Genomic DNA, 17,916 nt, shown 5'->3' with positions numbered 1-17,916 from the left:
ACACCTCCGTGTTGCAGTGTCCGTAGTTCTCGACGAGAGGTTCAAAAAAGCAGAAGTCTAAACAGCATGCACAAAGCTTGTCTGACGAAAATCTGGAGAAGCTGCAAGGTAGGCACGAGACGAAGAGGGGAGCGTGCTGTGTTCGGATGCCGGGTGGCCCCTTCCACCAGACAATGCTTGAATGCAAGGAAGTCAAAGAGATGAGAGGCTCAGGGACAACCGTCCTGTGTGACATCTGGTCAGAAACTTATGACCCTGAGCTGCTTTGTTGCACTTTGCTGGGACGGCGATGTTCTGCCAGCGACGGGGGAATCGAACAAAGACCGAAGGTTGAAAAAGATACTCGTGGCATATTTGATTGCTACTGACATGTCTGAACCACGACTCTGCAACTATTCAGTCCCCTCTACTCTTGTTTCGCACAGCAAGGCTGATTGGCTGGGCATCGGGTACGCATGGCATAGGGCTCTCGTGTACCTGTCATTGCTTCCACACGAAACGTCCTCATGCTCGTACGAGCAATTCGCGCGGTGCGATGAACTTGCAAGCTCCTTCCTTTGCCCGCTCCTGTCTGGCGATGTTCTGGTCAATGACTGTTGATGCGATACAACCTCCAAAATTCGACCGGATAATACTGCAGGGTGACTAAGTTTGCGATAATCTCTCGATCAAGATTGGCGTTATACCCTGCGTCGTGGTACGAGATTGTGGATCAGGTCAAGCTTCAAATGCCAGTCGGGGTCCCGCATACCCTTGCGCTGTTCATGCAAGATATGAAGATTGTCGAAGGACAGAACCAAACGTATCTTGCCCCAATCGATAATGAAAGCATTTGCTCAACTCCTCTGTAAATCGATCGCGTGTAGAAACAGTCATGTTGCGACTCATGGAGGTTGACTACAATCATGATAACGACCTCTTCCACGGGGACCATCAAGGTCCGAACAAAGATAAGCTAGGTGATATCAGAGGCGGCTCGAACTGGCGGTCAGCAGGACATCTGTTGCCGCGACTTTTGACTGATCGCTCTGATCGCTGCTGCAAGGGCCCTTGACTCCGCCCTTGAGACGTCTCATCTTGCACCTTTCCGACTCTTCAACAAACAGCAGAATGAATGAATATGTGCAAACAGCCATCTGCGTAAACGTCTGGCCATGCACCTGTGCACCTACCTTGGTGGCTCGAGGTTTAAACTCCAGACACTCCAAGACGGAGGAAGTGGGGTCGGCTGCGTTTGGCAGATCGATTGGGCCGAAACTCGTGAGCGGGACGGATTCCAAGCTATTGCATACTTTGAGTAACAAAGCGCGCGAATCAGACACGAGTACGCGCTCCAAGAATGGACTAAATGGGCTTTTGCGAGAAAAGCAATGTGAATTGAAGGTCTGCGAAGGACAAATATCGTTGCGACAGCCAGTTTTGGCCAGCTGCAACGGAAAAGTGGAAGTCGCAATGTCAGAAAACGGCATCTCGAACCAATCAGAACAAGATCCCAAGGTTGCGCCTGGTGTCGGGTGGCTGGCGGGCGACCCAAGTAGATACCTACCCCTCTTTATACCCTCGCACTCCCACTTTCATTTCTGGGCGATCCTCCTTCTTATCCATCGCGCATAACTATACACTGTCCAATTCCACTCAGGTACTTTTCGAACACAAACGCGCGACAAACACTGTCGTCAAACAAAAGACGACAATCCGCAAGCCGATCAACGCGCGCGTGCCTGGTAGGGCTGGCGCACAACTGACTCTCGGTCCAGTCACACTCAACACTGATAGCGTCTTGCGCTCTTGCCTACTGCTCTTGACCGCTGCGCCTGTTCATGACCCATTCACCCACCTCTCTTTCATATATCCTTGCTCCTTGGAAACACATACAACAATCCATCTTGTACCATCGACGTCGTACTCGAAAGCTTATCAGTACCCGTTATCTTAACTCCGTCAACGCGATCCCACCGCCATAGCATGAGCACGACTATCACTCGCCCCATCTACGAATCGCACCCTTCGGTCGACGCGTCTATGGAAGATTTTGAGTTTCGCGCCAACTCTCCAGAATTCTTACGACCTGATTCGCATGCGCGTATCCACTTCATGAGCCCGACCGCTTCAGACTACTCCGAGGCAGCAACCGAACCCGACATCAACGGAGGTTGGTCGCCGCCGGCCTGGCGTAAGGCAGGAAGTGGTTGGTTCAAGCATCACCTTCAACAGACCGGCCTCATGTCGCCATATGGAAGTAGGGAATGCAGTCCCGAGGAATACAGGAAGGGCTTGACGCCATACGATGATGACGATGAAGACATCTTGGTCGCAGCAGGGATCCCTCTTCCAATCAGCCCTCTCAAGGGTAGAAGCCCAGAACCTAGTTACAGTCCTACCGTTGCCGCTGTGCTGAAGCAGGATGAGGACAAGAGAAGGCAGATGAACCACTCACAGAAGGATGGTGACCAGTCATGGCCCGATAAGCATGATAACTGTATGCTTCGTCGTGTGATTCAACTGATCATGACGGCTGACCAGGATGGTAGATATCCGTTTTTCCGTTCGAGCAGACGTGCAACAGCGCACAGAACCCATCGAAGCAGTCATAGCCCACTTCCGCAAAGTCTGGGGTCGCTTTACCAAGAATCGATACACTACCTTCCTCTCATTGATGACAGCTTTGTTTGTGCTGACTCTCACTCGCGCATTGTTTTCAGAACCCGTGACTGGACCTACCCCTGATCTCGTCAAAGTGGCCGGTCTGGCCAAGTCCTTTGAACCTCTCATGTACTACAGTGAAAACGGCCACAGTCAGGTCGTTCAGCTGGGAGAGACCGGAGTCGCCGTATGGGACCTGGGTGAGAGCGTCCGCTCAACAAACATGACCTCAGGTCCCATCATCGTGCGCGAACTCGACGAACTTTCAGATAGTCTCAAGAACCTGGCCCACGAACTGACCCGCTTCTTCGCCGGCGTTGATGGCGATATTGACAGCATCCTCATCGTCATGGAGTGGGCACAAAGAGAGCTTACGAAGCTCAACACCTTGCCAGCATCACATATGTCGTTGGCCTTCTCCAACCTTCACTCTCTACTGTCGCGAGTCGGCCTCCTTGAAGACCACCGGACAGGAGAACAGACCGCAGTCGGCAAGATCGTTGCTGAGCTCTTCGGTCGTACCGCGCCGCAAGTCTCACGCGCCACCCTCCAACGCACCTTTACCGAATTCCTCGGAGTACTCGAAGAGAGCATCAACAATGAGTTGACTGCAAGCATGAGCTTGTTCGCCCACTTCGAGGCGATCGACCGTCAATTCCTCAACCTACAACGTGTTGTCATTCGCGAGACCGACGCGCAGGAACGTGAAGAAAATGAGATGCTTGCCTCGCTGTGGGCAAGAGTTATTGGAGTCAACGCATCGCGATTGAAGAAGTTCGAGAAGAACAAACAGCTCCTCTCATCTCTGCGCGAACGCACCATTCAGAACAAGCATGTTCTGGTTGACCACAACGGTCGTCTGCTTCAACTCAAGAGCAACCTCGAGATCTTGCGCAAGAAGCTAGTATCCCCGCTTGTGAGATCAAATGGTACGAGCACCCTCACCGTTGACGAGCAGATTAAGGGGCTTGAAGGCACCTATCTCACTCTCCGGGCCACCAGAGAGGCGCAGAAGAGCCGACTGTACGAAATCATCCACGACTCGGGCACAAGAAGAGTGGGCATTGTAAGGGGCCCAGACGAGGGATACGCTATCGAGGGTCATTAGATACTACAGTACAGTAATGCTTCTGACTGCGTTCCTGCGACGGCGTCGATGGCGTATTCAAGAGGGATAGGTGTTATATGCAGAGAGCATTTTGGGAGGTATTGTGGGTTGGAATGGTATACACCGAGGAGTCATGTGTTTCTTGCTTTCTTGATTTCGGGGTCAGTCTTTGATTTTTGGTTGTCTTTCTTTCATGATGGGTCTGTTTCTTGGTTATGGTATTCAGCGTCGACAGCACCTACAGTCGCTGCGATTGCTACTATGATTTTATGTCCTCAATGCGATACTTACTACTAATTATCTCGATGTTCGCAACCTTTACAAGCGTTCGTTTTGACGACAGCGCATCTGCTTGATGTATGTCGATGCAGGACATGTGGTAGAACGCAAGAGGTCGCCTATCGTGCATGGGGCTTGATCTGCAAATCGATCTCTTGGTGATTGGCAACTTGTTACTTTGCGACCTGTGCATGGCTGACCTTTGTGCGACCGGGGAATCACCTGTTGCTGCCCTATCACTTATGGTGGTGCTACCGCGGTTAGGTACCTATCGCGGCTCGGGATGAGTTGATATACTTACCCCATGTTTCGGCGACATCAAGGCTCATCTTGACGCTCTCCCAATGCTCGCCGTCAACCAGCGATTGTCGATGTTGCAACCGTTGAGGCTCTCTTCTGCTTCGGAAAGCGGTTGATACGATGCGATGCAAGAAAGATTTGATGTTTCAGGTGCAAGATGGGGAAAGCAGGTCACTCTAAGCAAAATTAGGTTTAGATACACCAGCTGCACAGCCTCAATGACATCAATCTCCCTCCCAAAAATCCACAAACGAGAAGTTGTTCGGTAGAGGAGGGCGCCAAACCTCTCGTGCAACACCTTTTCTCTTGGTCTTGCTGTCACTTCTGCGCCGCTCTTCATCTCGCACCATAATCTTCTCCTCCAATTCTTTGCTGCAAGCGTGCTGTGCTGCGCCTCCACCACGTTCCATTCCTCTTGGCTTGAACAGTGCCAGCGGGTTCCATTGATTCCACAACGGGTTCCTTTTTCACGGTTCACCAGTCACCACAGCTCGCATCATAGAATAGAGTTATCCTTGACCTACCGAGTCCGGTGACCGACCTGCCTTCTTATTCAGCTAATACCTTGATCCACCTTTCGACCTCTTTTCTCTTCTCCTAAGATATGAGTGAGTGACATCCGGCCCTATCCCTAGCCCATCTATCTGTCAGGACGTCACGATCCACCCTGCCTCGCTCTGACACTGAACTACTCGGCCCTTCTTGGCGCATCGCTGACAAGAGAGAAATAAAGACAAGGTCAAGTCCCAGTTTGGACGCGCTGGACGAAGCTCAACCGGAGGATCACGCAACTCTATGGATCGTGGTCAAGAACGTGGCGCCAATGGCGACGCCGACGAGAACACCCCTCTTGTCAACGAGGGCACTTCGCGTCTTGGCAACATGAAGAGCTTGCGCACTCGTGTGGCATCGTACCGCGAGGACGACAGAGCCTGGGTCAGCTATCCTATGAGCTTCCTCTACATCACCTGGGCCGTCCTCGCCAGCAACTATGTCAACGTCCTGCTCGTATTTGTTCCCGCCGGTATCATTCTTGGAGCTCTGGGCATGGACCCTACCGCCGTTTTCGTCGTCAACTTCCTGGCCATCGTTCCCCTTGCTGCTCTCCTGAGTTTCGCTACCGAAGAGCTGAGTGTAAAGCTGGGTCAGACAATTGGTGGTCTCATGAACGCGACCTTCGGAAATGCCGTCGAATTGATTGTATGTGGATTACGGATATGCGCCAGTCTATAAACATGGCTAACAAATCATTGCGCAGGTTTCGATCGTTGCTCTTCAGAAGGGCGAGATTCGCATTGTCCAGGCCAGTATGCTCGGCAGTATCTTGTCGAACATCCTCCTCGTTTTGGGCTGCTGCTTCCTCGCCGGTGGCTGGAAACACCAGGAGCAGTCCTTCAACTCGACTGTTGCTTCGACCATGTCATCTCTTATGGCCGTCGCTTCGGCCTCTCTGATCATCCCTGCCACTCTTTATGCCGCGCTCGCCAACTCCAAGGAGCGCACTGACGACAACATCCTGATCCTTTCTCACGGAACTGCTATCATCATGCTCATCCTCTACTGTCTCTACCTCTTCTTCCAGCTCAAGACTCACGCCAACCTGTTCGACGAGGAGCAGCAAGATGGAGAGGAGGACAAGGAGCCCGAGGTTCTGAAACCTATCCCCGCCGCCGTTGCTCTCGTCATCATCACTGTCGCCGTTGCCGTCTGTGCTGAATACCTAGTCGACTCGATCGATGCTATCGTTGAAGAGGCGCATATCTCAAAGACATTCATTGGTTTGATTCTCTTGCCTATTGTCGGAAACGCGGCAGAGCACGTTACCGCGTGTGTTGTCGCATACAAGAACAAGATGGATCTTGCAATCGGTGTTGCGATTGGCTCTTCTCTCCAAATCGCTCTCTTCGTTACTCCCTTCTTGGTCATCCTCGGCTGGGCCATGGGTCAGCCCATGACCCTTCACTTCCAGATGTTCGAGACTGTGGTCTTCTTCGTCAGTGTTCTCGTGGTTAACTACCTGATCGCTGATGGAAAGAGCAACTACCTCGAGGGCGCCATGTCTTTGGGTATGTACATCATCATCGCTCTTGCCTTCTGGGTCTACCCTGATGATGCTGGTGACCCGATCTCCAACCCTCCCAAGCTCTTCTAATTGAGGTTTGCAAATTGAGTGCTTTGCGCGTTCTTATCGCCAGTCATTCCTACATCGAGTGCAACTATGATACCCTCAAAAGGCTTCAGCAGTAAAACATACAAACGCAGTAGTTCGGGACAAGAATGGGAAAGTCGGCAAGTTGTGGAGGCACTGGCGTTGGCTCTGCTTGAAGCAGGAGCATTGTTTCCTTGTGTATAGATAATTGCATCTCTTTTGTAGTAGCAAATCAAGCAGGCAGTGCCTTATCTAATCTTATATCGTGTCTTGTGCTACATGTGTAGCTGACCATGATGAGCTGACTAGACTCCCGGAAGGAAGATCCGAATGACGGCGAGTCAGCTTTCCCCAGGAAGTCACACCCCGCCAGCTCCTTCGTTGCGGCACAAAAAGTAGCATCCCCTTGTTGAAGTCCCACCAGCATATGCAAAGGCCGCCTACGACGCGTTGAGATTACGAGATCTCCAACTAGGAAAATTTACAAGTCGCATCCTGTGGACCGCATCTCGCTCAACTTCCCCTCACCGACCCCCTAGCACTGAGGCTCTTTCCCGCGGCGCGCCGCAACGGATGCCTGCAAGTCACTCGCCCGACTCTCGACCAGACCCGCCAAGTGACACAACTCAAGGAAAAGCCACTGCTGCCATTCGGCGGGGAAGAGGTAGCTGGTAGCCTATATCTCACCTGTCGTCCCACCGACCTAACATTGTAATTTCACTCGACCTCGATCTACGCTACGAAACATGGCCCCTCCTCGCAAGTCCAAGTCCAGCTTCTGGCCAAACTTCATCTATGATGCTTGGTTATGGACCTTCTCCGTCCTTGTCGACCTCTTCTTCCGCGAAGTCCACCCTCGCAGTTCTTGGAAGGTTCCTCGCAATGGACCCGTCATTATCGTCGCAGCTCCTCACGCCAATCAATTCGTCGACCCATTGATCCTTATGCGCGTCCTGCGTATGGACGCCTACCGTCGTGTTTGCTGGCTTATCGCAGAGAAGTCCATGAAGAGAAGGTTTATTGGCTGGGGTGCTCGTATGGTCGGCTCAGTACCTGTTGGCCGTGCCTTGGACTCGAAAAAGCCGGTCGAGGGAAGAATATACCTGCCCGATCCTAAGGATGATCCAACACTGGTCAAGGGAATTGACACCGACTTTGGGAACAAGGACATCTACATGGTTGGAGGATTGCTTGCATTGCCGAGCTTTAAGAACAAGTTTGCAAACACCGAGATCAAGGAAATTCTGGGCCCGAATGAGATCCGTCTGAAGAAGCCATTCAGCGGTAATGTCGCTTTGCGCCAGTTGACTGGCCAGGAAGTCAAGGATGAAAAGGCAGAGGCCAAGTTGACGGAAGGTTTCGAGGGCACAGAGTTCGAGGTTGCTCCTCATGTTGATCAGGGCGAAGTCTACTCTTCTGTGTTTAAGAAACTGCACGAGGGTGGCTGCATTGGTATCTTCCCCGAAGGAGGTAGTCACGACAGAACAGAGCTTTTGCCGCTGAAAGGTGTGTAAGGATTCTTTTGTTGCAAGACTCGACTAACATTCCACAGCTGGTGTCGCCATCATGGCTCTTGGTGCTCTTGCAGAAGACCCGAATTGCGGTGTCAAGATTGTGCCTTGCGGCATGAACTATTTCCACGCTCACAAGTTCCGTTCGAGAGCCGTTGTCGAATTTGGGACTCCTGTTGAGATCCCCAACGAGCTGGTCGAGATGTACAAGAATGGTCAGAAGCGTGAAGCTGTCGGCCAAGTCTTGGAGACTGTCTACCAAGCTCTTGTCTCGGTCACTGTCACAAGCCCTGATTACGATACTCTCATGGTATGCTGGTCGCCTTTGATGACGTTTCAATCCATTGCTAACATTTATCCAGCTCATTCAGGCAGTCAGACGCTTGTACAACCCCAAAGGAAAGAAGCTCCCTCTACCCATGATCGTTGAGTTAAACAGACGTCTCGTAAAGGGCTACACCACCTACAAGGACGATCCTCGTATTGTCAACCTGAAAAAGTCTATCCTGGCATACAACAAGGAGTTGATGATGCTAAACATTCGAGATCACCAAGTTAGCTACGCCAAGTTCTCAATCTTCAAGGTCCTCCTCACACTGTTCTACCGTCTCGGTAAATTATTGGTTCTGGCTATTGCAGTTCTTCCTGGTCTGGTTCTCTTTGCTCCCGTTTTCATCACCGGCAAGGTCTACTCAATCAAGAAGTCTCGTGAAGCCTTGGCAGCATCTACAGTCAAGATCCAAGGTCGCGATGTCATGGCTACTTGGAAATTGCTTGTCTCCTTGGTTGTCGCACCTCTTCTCTACAATTTCTACAACATCATTCTGGCCATCTGGACTCACTATAACCGCATTGGAGGTCGCGTACCGAATTGGGTTCCTCTATGGGCTGTATTCGCTTTTGGCTACATCCTCTTCCCAGCCATCACGTTCGCCGCTCTCAGATTCGGTGAAGTTGGCATGGATATCGCCAAGTCATTACGCCCCTTGATCCTCTCTTTGGGACCTTCATCTGGAAACACTCTTGTCAAGCTGAGAGCCAAGCGCGCTTCATTGGTGGAACAAGTGACCGAAGTCATCAACGAGCTTGGACCTGAGCTATACCCAGACTTCGATCACCAACGCATCGTTTCAGACCCCAGCCACCCTCTCTCACCCTCATATTCTCAACCTCAAACACCTCGCTCACGTCGCAGCTCCGAATACGACCGCATGTCCATGACATCTCCCGATCTAACAAGCTATTTCAGCCGCACAGGCACAGCAGGCGCAAGCATCGGCGGCGGCAGCGGACAAAACACCACGCATCTTCCTAGAAACGAGTCGTTCGGTAACATCGGCGGCTTCGGCTTCTTCTCATCGCGACCTCACACACCCAATCGCTCTCGCAGCCGTAACCGCAGTCGCACAAGCAGTGATGGCGGTATGGGCTTCACAGCCATGAAACCCATGACCACCATCGACTCCAAAGGCGGCTACGAAGAAGTCACCGAAAAGATCAGGGATGCGATGAAGCAGCGTGGACGCAGGAGAAGAAGTGAAGATGCCTCTGCTGTTGATAATGGATGGGAGATGGCTGATGCGGATGAAGAGGTTGAGGATGAGGATAAAAAGGTCGTTTGAGAAAAAAAAAACAGCCTTCCTTTTGCCTCTTTGCATTTGTATATTGTTTCATTGCCTTTCTTTTTTGTTTCTTGCTGCTTTACAACCCAGAGATACCAGATCGTCACTGCATCATACTCGCAGCAGTGGCGGTTAGTTTTTCCGCTCATTTGCAACATCATCATTCCAGTATTGGTTTTTTTGAGTGTATAGATTTGGTTCGTTCATTGAGAAGCACTTTGCACATCAAACAATCGTTCTTACACAAGCACTGTGAGAAGTTTTTGGTCACACACGATAGAATTTTTCCGTCAGCAATAGTGGCTAGGGACCACTGCACGAGGTCTTTGTAATAGAAAAGTTCCTCTGTTGAAGATTTTTGGTAAAAAGGATTTTCTGCTTCAGGTAGTTTCGCCGGTTCCGGATGATTCTCTTTTTTTGGCCAAAAGACGAAGAAGATATCGTGACCAGATTATGCGAATACCCCCATCCATCCATCCATCCATCTACCGAACTCTCTTTTAGCTTGCTCTTGGACGGAATGCATAAGAGGCAGTCGGCGAATCGGAATTTCTTTCCCAAAAAGTACCCTCCAGGACTTGTTAAGCACAAATCCCGCGGTCAGGGAACCTCCGTCCCATGATCTGCCTCCTCCTTCCTTCCAGAGCCAAAATGCTCGACAAATCTCCTCGATAACAGTAAATGCCTCAGACTATACAAAGTCAAGGCCTTTGTTCCAAATCATGTTTTCGTTGAGCGGAAAAAGAAAAAAGAGTTTTCTTCGCTGGCCTTTTTCGATGTGTTTTCGAGTCAAAGTGGTCTTCAGAAATCGCAAGAATCTGCGATCAATTGTGCCAACTCTTCCAAAGCCTTTTTGTCTTCATCGTCAAAGGCGTCTTTGACGGCACAATCGACATCGATGATGGCGACGACCTGTTTTTTCCCCCAAACGCACCCCGAAAATCAGCCAAAAATGATTCCTCTTTGTACACCATAGGAGAAGAAGAAAAAACACTCCTCTGCGTGCAAACGACCAAATGGTTCGAAAGAAAAACAAAAAGAATAGCAGGGGCAAACAAAAACTCACCTCGCCATTCTGAATCACAGGGACCACGATTTCCGATTTAGATTCCGCGTCACAGGCGATATGGCCAGGAAACATTTCCACATCGCTGACCACTTGTGTCGTTTTGGTCTGCGCGGCTACACCGCAGACGCCCCTGCCGAAGCGGATGGTCTGGCAAGCTACTTTGCCTTGGAAGGGGCCGAGGATCAGTTGCGTGGTGGGAGGGGAGGAGGGGTCGAGGACGTAGAAGCCGGTCCAGTTTGTGTGGTTGCTGGGGGAGGGGAGGGCGTGGAGGCAGTGCCAGAGGAGGGAGGCGGCGTTGGAGAGGTTGCTGTTGTGGGAAGGGGGAGGTTAGTGGTTGGGTGAGAGGATAGGGAAGGGGATGGGGGTAGCTTGCTTACCAGACCTGTGGGATTTGTTAGCTGTGTTCCTAATTGATGTCGATAGGATGGAAACTGGGAAGGGGACCGGCGTATCATAGATACAAGGTGGAAAAAGGCATGTTTGGTTTTGGTGATGATAAAGATCACACTTCTTTTCGTGATTGATGATGACGATGATGATGATCCACAGGAAAGAGCAGAATAGACAATAGGTTGATGCGTATGAGAAGACAATTGATGATAGGAGAAAATACAACTTACCCAATTCCTCTGCTCGAAAAATAATCCCCTCGCCTGCTCCAACACCTGAGCATAGGCTTCTTGCTTGCTCACATTGGAGTCAAAGTTGGACGCGTCGGCATGCACCTAAACACACCCCCAACATCACCTTTTAGCCAATCCGCCCTCTCCCACACATTACTCCCACTTTTCTCACCATTCTTCTTTGCTGTTTATCTTTCTCTTAACAATTATATCCTTTCAAATTGAGTCACGCGACAAGGAATGAGTTGTTTCAAAACAGGAGAAAAAAAAAGAATACGGATGTGTTCGGGCTCTCTCTCCACTCCGCAATTTGCTCGGGCCACACACAGCACAACACAACATCACGTAAAAATTCGAAGATGGAAGAGGAAGGAGGAAAACAGAGCACGCCACCTGTCGCTCAACTACGAACAAGCAAGAAGAGTAGGGTGTCTCTCGTGCATAAAGGATTCTAGACAGAAAGTTTGGGTCAAAATATCCATCAGGTGATGGGAATGCCGAGGATACCCGAGATGTCGAATTTTGGTCCCATGTCGATTTGGTTAGTTGTGCCACCCTGCTCGTAATTCAATATCTCTGTTATCGGGACCTTTTTTTCGATTTCCCGCAGAAGGTGTTGGGTTCGAAAGGAGAATCGAGTTCGTCGATGTTGAAGATATGTTAGGTAATTTCTCGTGCTCGGAGGGATTGCGAGCATCGATATTACAGTCGGTGGTGGGTTTTGGACTCCATGGCAAGTGTCTCACAGTCCCGATAGCCTGTGGAAAACTAGCACCCGTGCGCTGAAGAGGAGAAGGAACACAAGAAAGCAGATGGGAAAACGATGTTTACGATAATCTTGACAATTGTTGCATTTTGCATTTTGTGATTAATGGTTGATGTATGAGGTGAGACAGACGTGCAACAGTTCCCCTATGGTCCTCCTTGCTCCACTGCCGATTCTGTGGTGAATGATGCTTCCCTCCCCTTGCTTCCGAAAACTCCTGGTATCTGAGAAAGTGGTAAAAGTACAAAGAGTAAGAAAAAAAGCTCGACTTCCCTGACGAAGCGCCTGTGCTGAAAGAAGAAGTGAAGTAAAGGCAAGCAAAAAGCAAGAAAAACGAGAAAAATAGAGGCTTCCCATGGTATCGTTCGTATCCCCAATGCCCAGAAAACGCCCTTTTTTTGCGAAAGAAGGATCAAAAATCAGAAAACCAGAAAAAAGCAAAGGGGTGAGGTGAGGTCAGGTCAGGTCTGTCGACAGCCTGCCCTCATTCGCAGCCGTGAGAGGAAAGTCGCGTGTGTGTGCATGATGCAGGAATCAGGACCAAAACTAAGCGTCCGCATCCACCATCTCATCATCACTATCACCGTCTGCATCGGCGTCTTCATCCTCCTCCTCGTCATCATCATCATCATCAGGAGGAAATCCAGAAAGACCACGAACACCACCAAAACCATCATATCCAGTACCAACGCCAACCTCTTGCTCACCCATCTCCACATCCTCTCCTTCTGCATCTTCGTCTTCATCTTCGTCGTCTTCAACAACAGCATGTTCGGGAACTTCAACTCTACCCATGAATCTAGGACGCACGAATGCCGCACCCCTGTTCTCGTCCACGGCGTCCTCGGCATCTTCGAGTGCGCGTTCGTGTTCAGAGGAGATTTGACGTTGTACTTCATCTTCTTCTTCGGCGGAGGGGGCGACTTCCATTTCATCCAATTTGCTGCGGGCGCGACGGGCTGCATTGGTGGGGCGGCCGCGTGGTGTGCTTGTGCCTTTGCCGGTGATGATGGTATTGTTGTTGTTGCTTTCGATGCTGTTTTGACGTCTGTTGGAGGGTGTGAGTTTGGAGCGGGTGCGGCTTCCCATGGGACGGCCGGGCTTGCGCTTGGTGGATTGGCCCGGGAGGGGTGGGAAGATTTCGAAACGCGAGGCGGGAATGCTATCCTCCGTGTATGCGGATCCGCGTCTGACTGATGAGGTGTCCGAGATGTCGTTTTGGGAGGCTGGATCATCTTCTACTGAGCCGTTGGTTTGCTCGGGCTGAGATTGAAATTGAGATTGAGATTGAGCTTGTGACTGGGGCTGAGATTGGGATTTCCGAGGTGAACGGCGGCGGGGAGAATCCTTGGTGAAGGAGGGTTGAGGTGTGAGGGTTGATGGAGGGGCTTTCCGACTGGCCTTGGGAGAGATGCCCTCACAGTTAACGACTTCCGGGTCAGGAGTCGATGTGCCATTAACTTGGGCCTGCTGAACACCTTCCTCGGGCTGCACGGCCTGAATGTCCTCAGGCTCATCACGGCGGGCCTTGGTCTGAATGGGGCCGGTAGCCTCTTCGCCAACTTGGAAGTAGCTCGTGGGTTTGCCCATCATGTATGGTGCCCAGGTGAGCTTGTCGGGATCAATCTTGATGTGACGCTTCTTGTCGTGCTTTTCGAGGTATTCTGCCATGTAGGCCCAATCGCAACGTAGAGCGTACTTGTTTGTGACCGGATCCTTGACAATCGCGCGGAGAGCTTCCAGGGAAGAGATGACATCGTCAATAGTCATACCAGTTTCGCGTGCCATGCCGGCGAAGGTGGCACTGAAAGAGCCCTTGGGTCTGTTTCTGTAGCTGAGCAGTAGTCTGCACATGACGCCACGCCAGTATGAGCGGTAAGACACAAGACCGAGATCAGAAAGCGGCTTTTCGGGAGAACCAGTTCTGCCCTCGACACGAGTCAGAAGATAGGAGAACTCGATCAACGTACGACCGAATCCGTGGCGTTGATGAACAGGGAAAACGAGAATGCAAGAGACGTTATTGCCAGGAGGATCAGCAGAGTTGGCGCCAGCGTTGGCTTGAGCGTGGTCGGGTTGAGAGTTCGGGAAAAGGTTGACGTGGCTGAGTTGGTCCGTAGGTGGCATCCAATCTCTCTTCTCCTTGGAGAAGTAGCCGACAAAGTGGCAACCAAACTCGTCATTTTCAGTCATGACATAGAAGAGGAATGGCTCAACATCGTAGTAAAGAGTCTTCGATCCGAGGAAGAGCTTGGCCAAGAGACAAAGATTTTGGCAGTAAAGCGGGCTGCGGCGACCATCAACTTCGAAGAAAGAAATGCTCTTCTTGTTTCCATCGGCGTCGATGATGTTGTCGCGGTAGATTTCGTCGCCAGGAGGATGTTTGTGAGGGCACTTGAGCTTGTGTCTGAAGGCGACATAGGACGAGCTCATGTACTTGAGGCAAAACTCGCAGATGCACAGGATCGGGTTACGATTGTACTCTTCCGGGTAAGGCGCAGCGTGCAGTGTCTCAATCTCCCAACCGCCGAAGTGGATGTACTTAATCTTAGTAGGTAGTCCGGACGACTTTGATCTGACTGGCAACTCGATGGGATTAGCCTCTTGTTCAGCCTTTCTGGCTTCCTCTGCTTGACGGCGAGATTCCTCGAAAAGGTCACGGTCGCCTTGCTGAGGGTAAGTCTTAGTTGTGTCAGCCTCGGCGTCAGTGAGGATGCCGCCGAATGGCTTGCCCTGCACTGTGTCCAGTTCGCGGTCAGGAAAGGGGTAGTAGGGGTTGTCATAGAGCGTAGTGGCGACAGCAGGATAGTGTGACGACGAAGCAAAAGTCTCCTCCACTTCAGGAGACTTCTTCATCGCGCCAGCCTTTCTCTTGCGGTTACCCATGAGCGCTCGACGTGCTCTATCTCTTTCACGTCTGCGAGCCTTTCTTTGTGCGTTGCGTTCAATATTCTCAAGCGCGCCGGCACTGATAGGGATGGCAACAATAATACTTTTCGGATTGTCGTCTGATGTTTCGGCAGAAATGATTCTTGCGTTTGTGTTTTGAGGAGGCTGGCCGCGCAGTCGAGTCGCGCGCGTGTTGGAAGACTTTTCACTTTTCGCCGAGCCACTGCTTTGGGTCGCCGTCGACTTCTCCTTGACCATATCCCTCGGCGTTACATTGATGTTTGTTTGGCTGTCTGATGCCGTCGATCGTCTTCTCTTACGTGACGTCGCCCTCCGCGGTGGTTCCTCAGTCTCGACGGAAGAATTCTTACGTTTTCTAAGAGACCGCGAACCATCCATCGGATCATCGTCCAGTATTAAATTGTTAAACACTGAATGTGAGTTTGGTTTGATACCACCTCGAGCAGCAGGAAGAAGATCACGGGCTAGCTTGGGGACAGACGATCGTCGTTGAGAGCCCTCATTAATAGTCAATCTGTCGACCTCCTGCTGAAGATGGAAGCCATGTCCAACACAGTCGTCACAGAACCAACCAGCTGGAGTTGTATCTGATGAAGCACATATGTTAGCATATACATATCAGTATAGTGGAGAAGTCACAAGCTTCAACGTACCTTGATCGGGGCTAAGCGAATTAGCGTTTCTGGCGCATTGCTTGTGAGCTGCAGGCATCAAGTCAGCTTTCAAGGACCCTGACAAAGCTTGACATTCGACATGATCATATAAAAACTTACCATGATCCCCGCAATGACCACATTCGAGGTATTCTTCATACTCATCGCTCGGATCGTTTTCTTCGTCCTGTCCGCAATACCTGCCAAGCCAAGATCAGCAATCCATCAAGAACCAGTCAATATGCCAACATACACGCAATGGGAATTTGTAACAACGTCTTGATCGCCTTCCTGAGCAGTATCGCTTTCTTTGTCCCAAGGAGTCTGAGTGACAGCAGAATCTTCTGACGAGTCGGAATCGTTGTCGCCGTCGGAGCCAGATTCATCATCGTCCTCGCTGCTATCCAGGTCGCGACTTTTCCTAGCTCTTGAAGTCCTGCTCCTTGTGGGAGCTCTCTTTACAGCACCAACGATTTCGCTTCCGTCATCATCTTCATCTGCTTCAGCATCGGCATCTTCGTCGTCATCTTCTTCTTCTTCATCTTCCTCTTCCTCGTCCTGGTCTTCGGGCGCATCATTCTGAAGGCTAGGCGACTGAGTTTCGGGCATGTCGAGATCGTCCTCCTCGCCCTCGGCGTCCACACTACTGCTGCGCATGGTGGTATGGAGGAGATGTATGCGATGGCGCAAGTTTGCGGAGGTATTGGAGTCGATCTGAGCGCAACAAGTGCAGCTATCTTCTGGAACCAAGCACGTCTAGAGAGAGATGTACGTAGAGCGCATCGAGACCGAGCAGGGAGGTGTGCTGTTGAAGCCTTGGCGTCTTGTACGCAGGGTCGTCGCAAGTTGAGGTAGTAGCACTAGAGAAGTCCAGAAAGCTGGTAGGGGTAGTCCAGTAGGTCGAGGGTGTTGCAAGAGGCAAAGAACACGTAAGTACGCGGTATTCAAGGAACGTGTCGGTAGCGTGGAGTAGACGGGGGAGCTTGGACGGGGAGGCTGAGGTCGACGCGGCGACGAGGTAGACGGCAGGTATGGCTCCTAGCAGACTCGGAGAGCGACTACTCTGGCAGATCGAGGTGGAGCGACAACGAAACCAGCGACAACAAGATCGTAAAGAGGCTTGATGAATTGATGTGAGATTACTGGCCTCTGTCAACCCCCCAGGCTTCTTGTTGTTCAAGCATGTGGAGAAGTGACGCCTCGCCACACCTGCCGCTTTTGAGCATAATCCACGGACAATCGGCCTCTCCAGCGCCAAGACGCAGCTGGTCATCAATCGGTTGGTCTATCGACGACGAGGGTGCAGAGGGCAGTCTATACCACACAACTACACAATGGGTGTCCCTTTTGAAGCTCTGCTGCCTTATGGCATCTGTCTTGCCGTATGCGACTGTCTATGGCTCCCTCCGACGACTCCAACTAACAGCACACGTCCAGTTCTTCGGCATCACCGGCGCCGGTCTCTCAAAGATCAGAAACATTCAGAACGGTGGCAAGCGCGCCAGACACTCCATCGATCAGTGGGACAGACAAAGTGCGCAATTCTCCATCTCCCGCGACCATCAATGTCCCGGAAATACTGACCGAGGACCCACTACAGTGATGGACCGCGACCGTCGCTTGACAGGCTGGCTCAGAGGCCAGGTCGACCGCCCTATCGCTCCCGCCGGCTTCGAATACAGCAATGGATGGAGAGTGCGTGGACCCTTATACTCCAATCTCGCTGTCAACACTGACTGACACCCCCTCCCAGGTCGAGAAGAACTTGCACTAGACGCTACAATACACGCCAACCATACCCCCGATTCGTCTTGTACATTTTCCCCGGCGTACCCTTTATGCTACACGCTCTTCCCGAATACCAATTTCTTGTTTCCGTTCAATCCATGCCGAGCTTTTCGTCACGCATAACCCGAGAGAGAAACGTATATGTGAATAAGGGCGGGAAACAAACAATTACGCAAACCGATTGTGCTAGATTGCGACCACCAATCCGCTGCTTGTTCGTGAGATATCGATCCTGTTATTTTGAAAGGCCTCGTCTTGATACATGCCAAACGAGGTAGGTTTGTGTTTACTTTCCCAGACAAGACGGTTTCTTATAATACCTCTCATATCATCCTTTTCCGTTCTGTGTGTCTCCTTCTGTCTTCTCAATACTTTTCATACATCCCAATCGTCATCCGCTATGATAAGGATCCAGACATGTTCGGATATTCTCGAAAGTGGAGCCAAGGAAAACCACGAAGGAGCAGCCTAAATTCACCACTGTCCGACAACACA

General features: G+C 51.0%; 8 protein-coding genes across 8 annotated transcripts; 5 read left to right on the top strand and 3 right to left on the bottom strand.

The window, feature by feature from the left end:
• Positions 1–1,521: 1,521 nt before the first annotated feature.
• On the top strand, positions 1,522–4,043 carry M438DRAFT_342601 (uncharacterized protein). Its single transcript, XM_029904799.1, has 2 exons — positions 1,522–2,479; positions 2,532–4,043. The coding sequence occupies exons 1-2, from the start codon at positions 1,966–1,968 to the stop codon at positions 3,749–3,751; spliced, it is 1,734 nt and encodes a 577-aa protein (XP_029763608.1). The 5' UTR covers positions 1,522–1,965; the 3' UTR covers positions 3,752–4,043.
• A 582-nt stretch (positions 4,044–4,625) lies between these two features.
• M438DRAFT_312004 (uncharacterized protein) lies at positions 4,626–5,155 on the top strand (the record flags this gene model as incomplete). Its single annotated transcript, XM_029902505.1, has 1 exon — positions 4,626–5,155. A coding segment is annotated over one exon (241 nt), but the record flags the coding sequence as incomplete, so codon positions are not given.
• A 57-nt stretch (positions 5,156–5,212) lies between these two features.
• Positions 5,213–6,482, top strand: M438DRAFT_267420 (calcium/proton exchanger; the record flags this gene model as incomplete). Its single annotated transcript, XM_029900182.1, has 2 exons — positions 5,213–5,530; positions 5,589–6,482. The coding sequence occupies 2 exons, from the start codon at positions 5,213–5,215 to the stop codon at positions 6,480–6,482; spliced, it is 1,212 nt and encodes a 403-aa protein (XP_029763606.1).
• A 743-nt stretch (positions 6,483–7,225) lies between these two features.
• On the top strand, positions 7,226–9,612 carry M438DRAFT_331943 (uncharacterized protein; the record flags this gene model as incomplete). Its single annotated transcript, XM_029903445.1, has 3 exons — positions 7,226–7,985; positions 8,032–8,300; positions 8,353–9,612. 3 exons carry the CDS (start codon positions 7,226–7,228, stop codon positions 9,610–9,612), a joined length of 2,289 nt encoding a protein of 762 aa, XP_029763605.1.
• A 711-nt stretch (positions 9,613–10,323) lies between these two features.
• On the bottom strand, positions 10,324–11,632 carry M438DRAFT_124777 (GAF domain-like protein). The gene is made up of 5 exons (XM_029898770.1): positions 11,477–11,632; positions 11,302–11,406; positions 11,059–11,063; positions 10,679–10,988; positions 10,324–10,524 (listed from the first exon to the last, which is right to left on the bottom strand). The coding sequence occupies exons 1-5, from the start codon at positions 11,477–11,479 to the stop codon at positions 10,414–10,416; spliced, it is 534 nt and encodes a 177-aa protein (XP_029763604.1). The 5' UTR covers positions 11,480–11,632; the 3' UTR covers positions 10,324–10,413.
• Positions 11,633–12,128: 496 nt separating this feature from the next.
• On the bottom strand, positions 12,129–12,522 carry M438DRAFT_124786 (uncharacterized protein). The gene has a single exon (XM_029898771.1). The coding sequence runs from the start codon at positions 12,425–12,427 to the stop codon at positions 12,173–12,175; it is 255 nt and encodes an 84-aa protein (XP_029763603.1). The 5' UTR covers positions 12,428–12,522; the 3' UTR covers positions 12,129–12,172.
• M438DRAFT_402837 (uncharacterized protein) lies at positions 12,142–16,787 on the bottom strand. The gene is made up of 4 exons (XM_029909620.1): positions 15,887–16,787; positions 15,754–15,833; positions 15,634–15,681; positions 12,142–15,567 (listed from the first exon to the last, which is right to left on the bottom strand). The coding sequence occupies exons 1-4, from the start codon at positions 16,288–16,290 to the stop codon at positions 12,617–12,619; spliced, it is 3,483 nt and encodes a 1,160-aa protein (XP_029763602.1). The 5' UTR covers positions 16,291–16,787; the 3' UTR covers positions 12,142–12,616.
• Positions 16,788–16,967: 180 nt separating this feature from the next.
• M438DRAFT_362318 (uncharacterized protein) lies at positions 16,968–17,756 on the top strand (the record flags this gene model as incomplete). Its single annotated transcript, XM_029907574.1, has 3 exons — positions 16,968–17,015; positions 17,071–17,328; positions 17,387–17,756. 3 exons carry the CDS (start codon positions 16,968–16,970, stop codon positions 17,405–17,407), a joined length of 327 nt encoding a protein of 108 aa, XP_029763601.1. The 3' UTR covers positions 17,408–17,756.
• Between the last annotated feature and the right edge of the window lie 160 nt (positions 17,757–17,916).

This window comes from Aureobasidium pullulans (genome assembly GCF_000721785.1).
Source record: "Aureobasidium pullulans EXF-150 unplaced genomic scaffold scaffold_3, whole genome shotgun sequence".
Lineage (NCBI taxonomy): Eukaryota > Fungi > Ascomycota > Dothideomycetes > Dothideales > Saccotheciaceae > Aureobasidium > Aureobasidium pullulans.
Note: the sequence above shows the minus strand (reverse complement) of the source record. Positions and strands in the feature narration are given on the sequence as shown.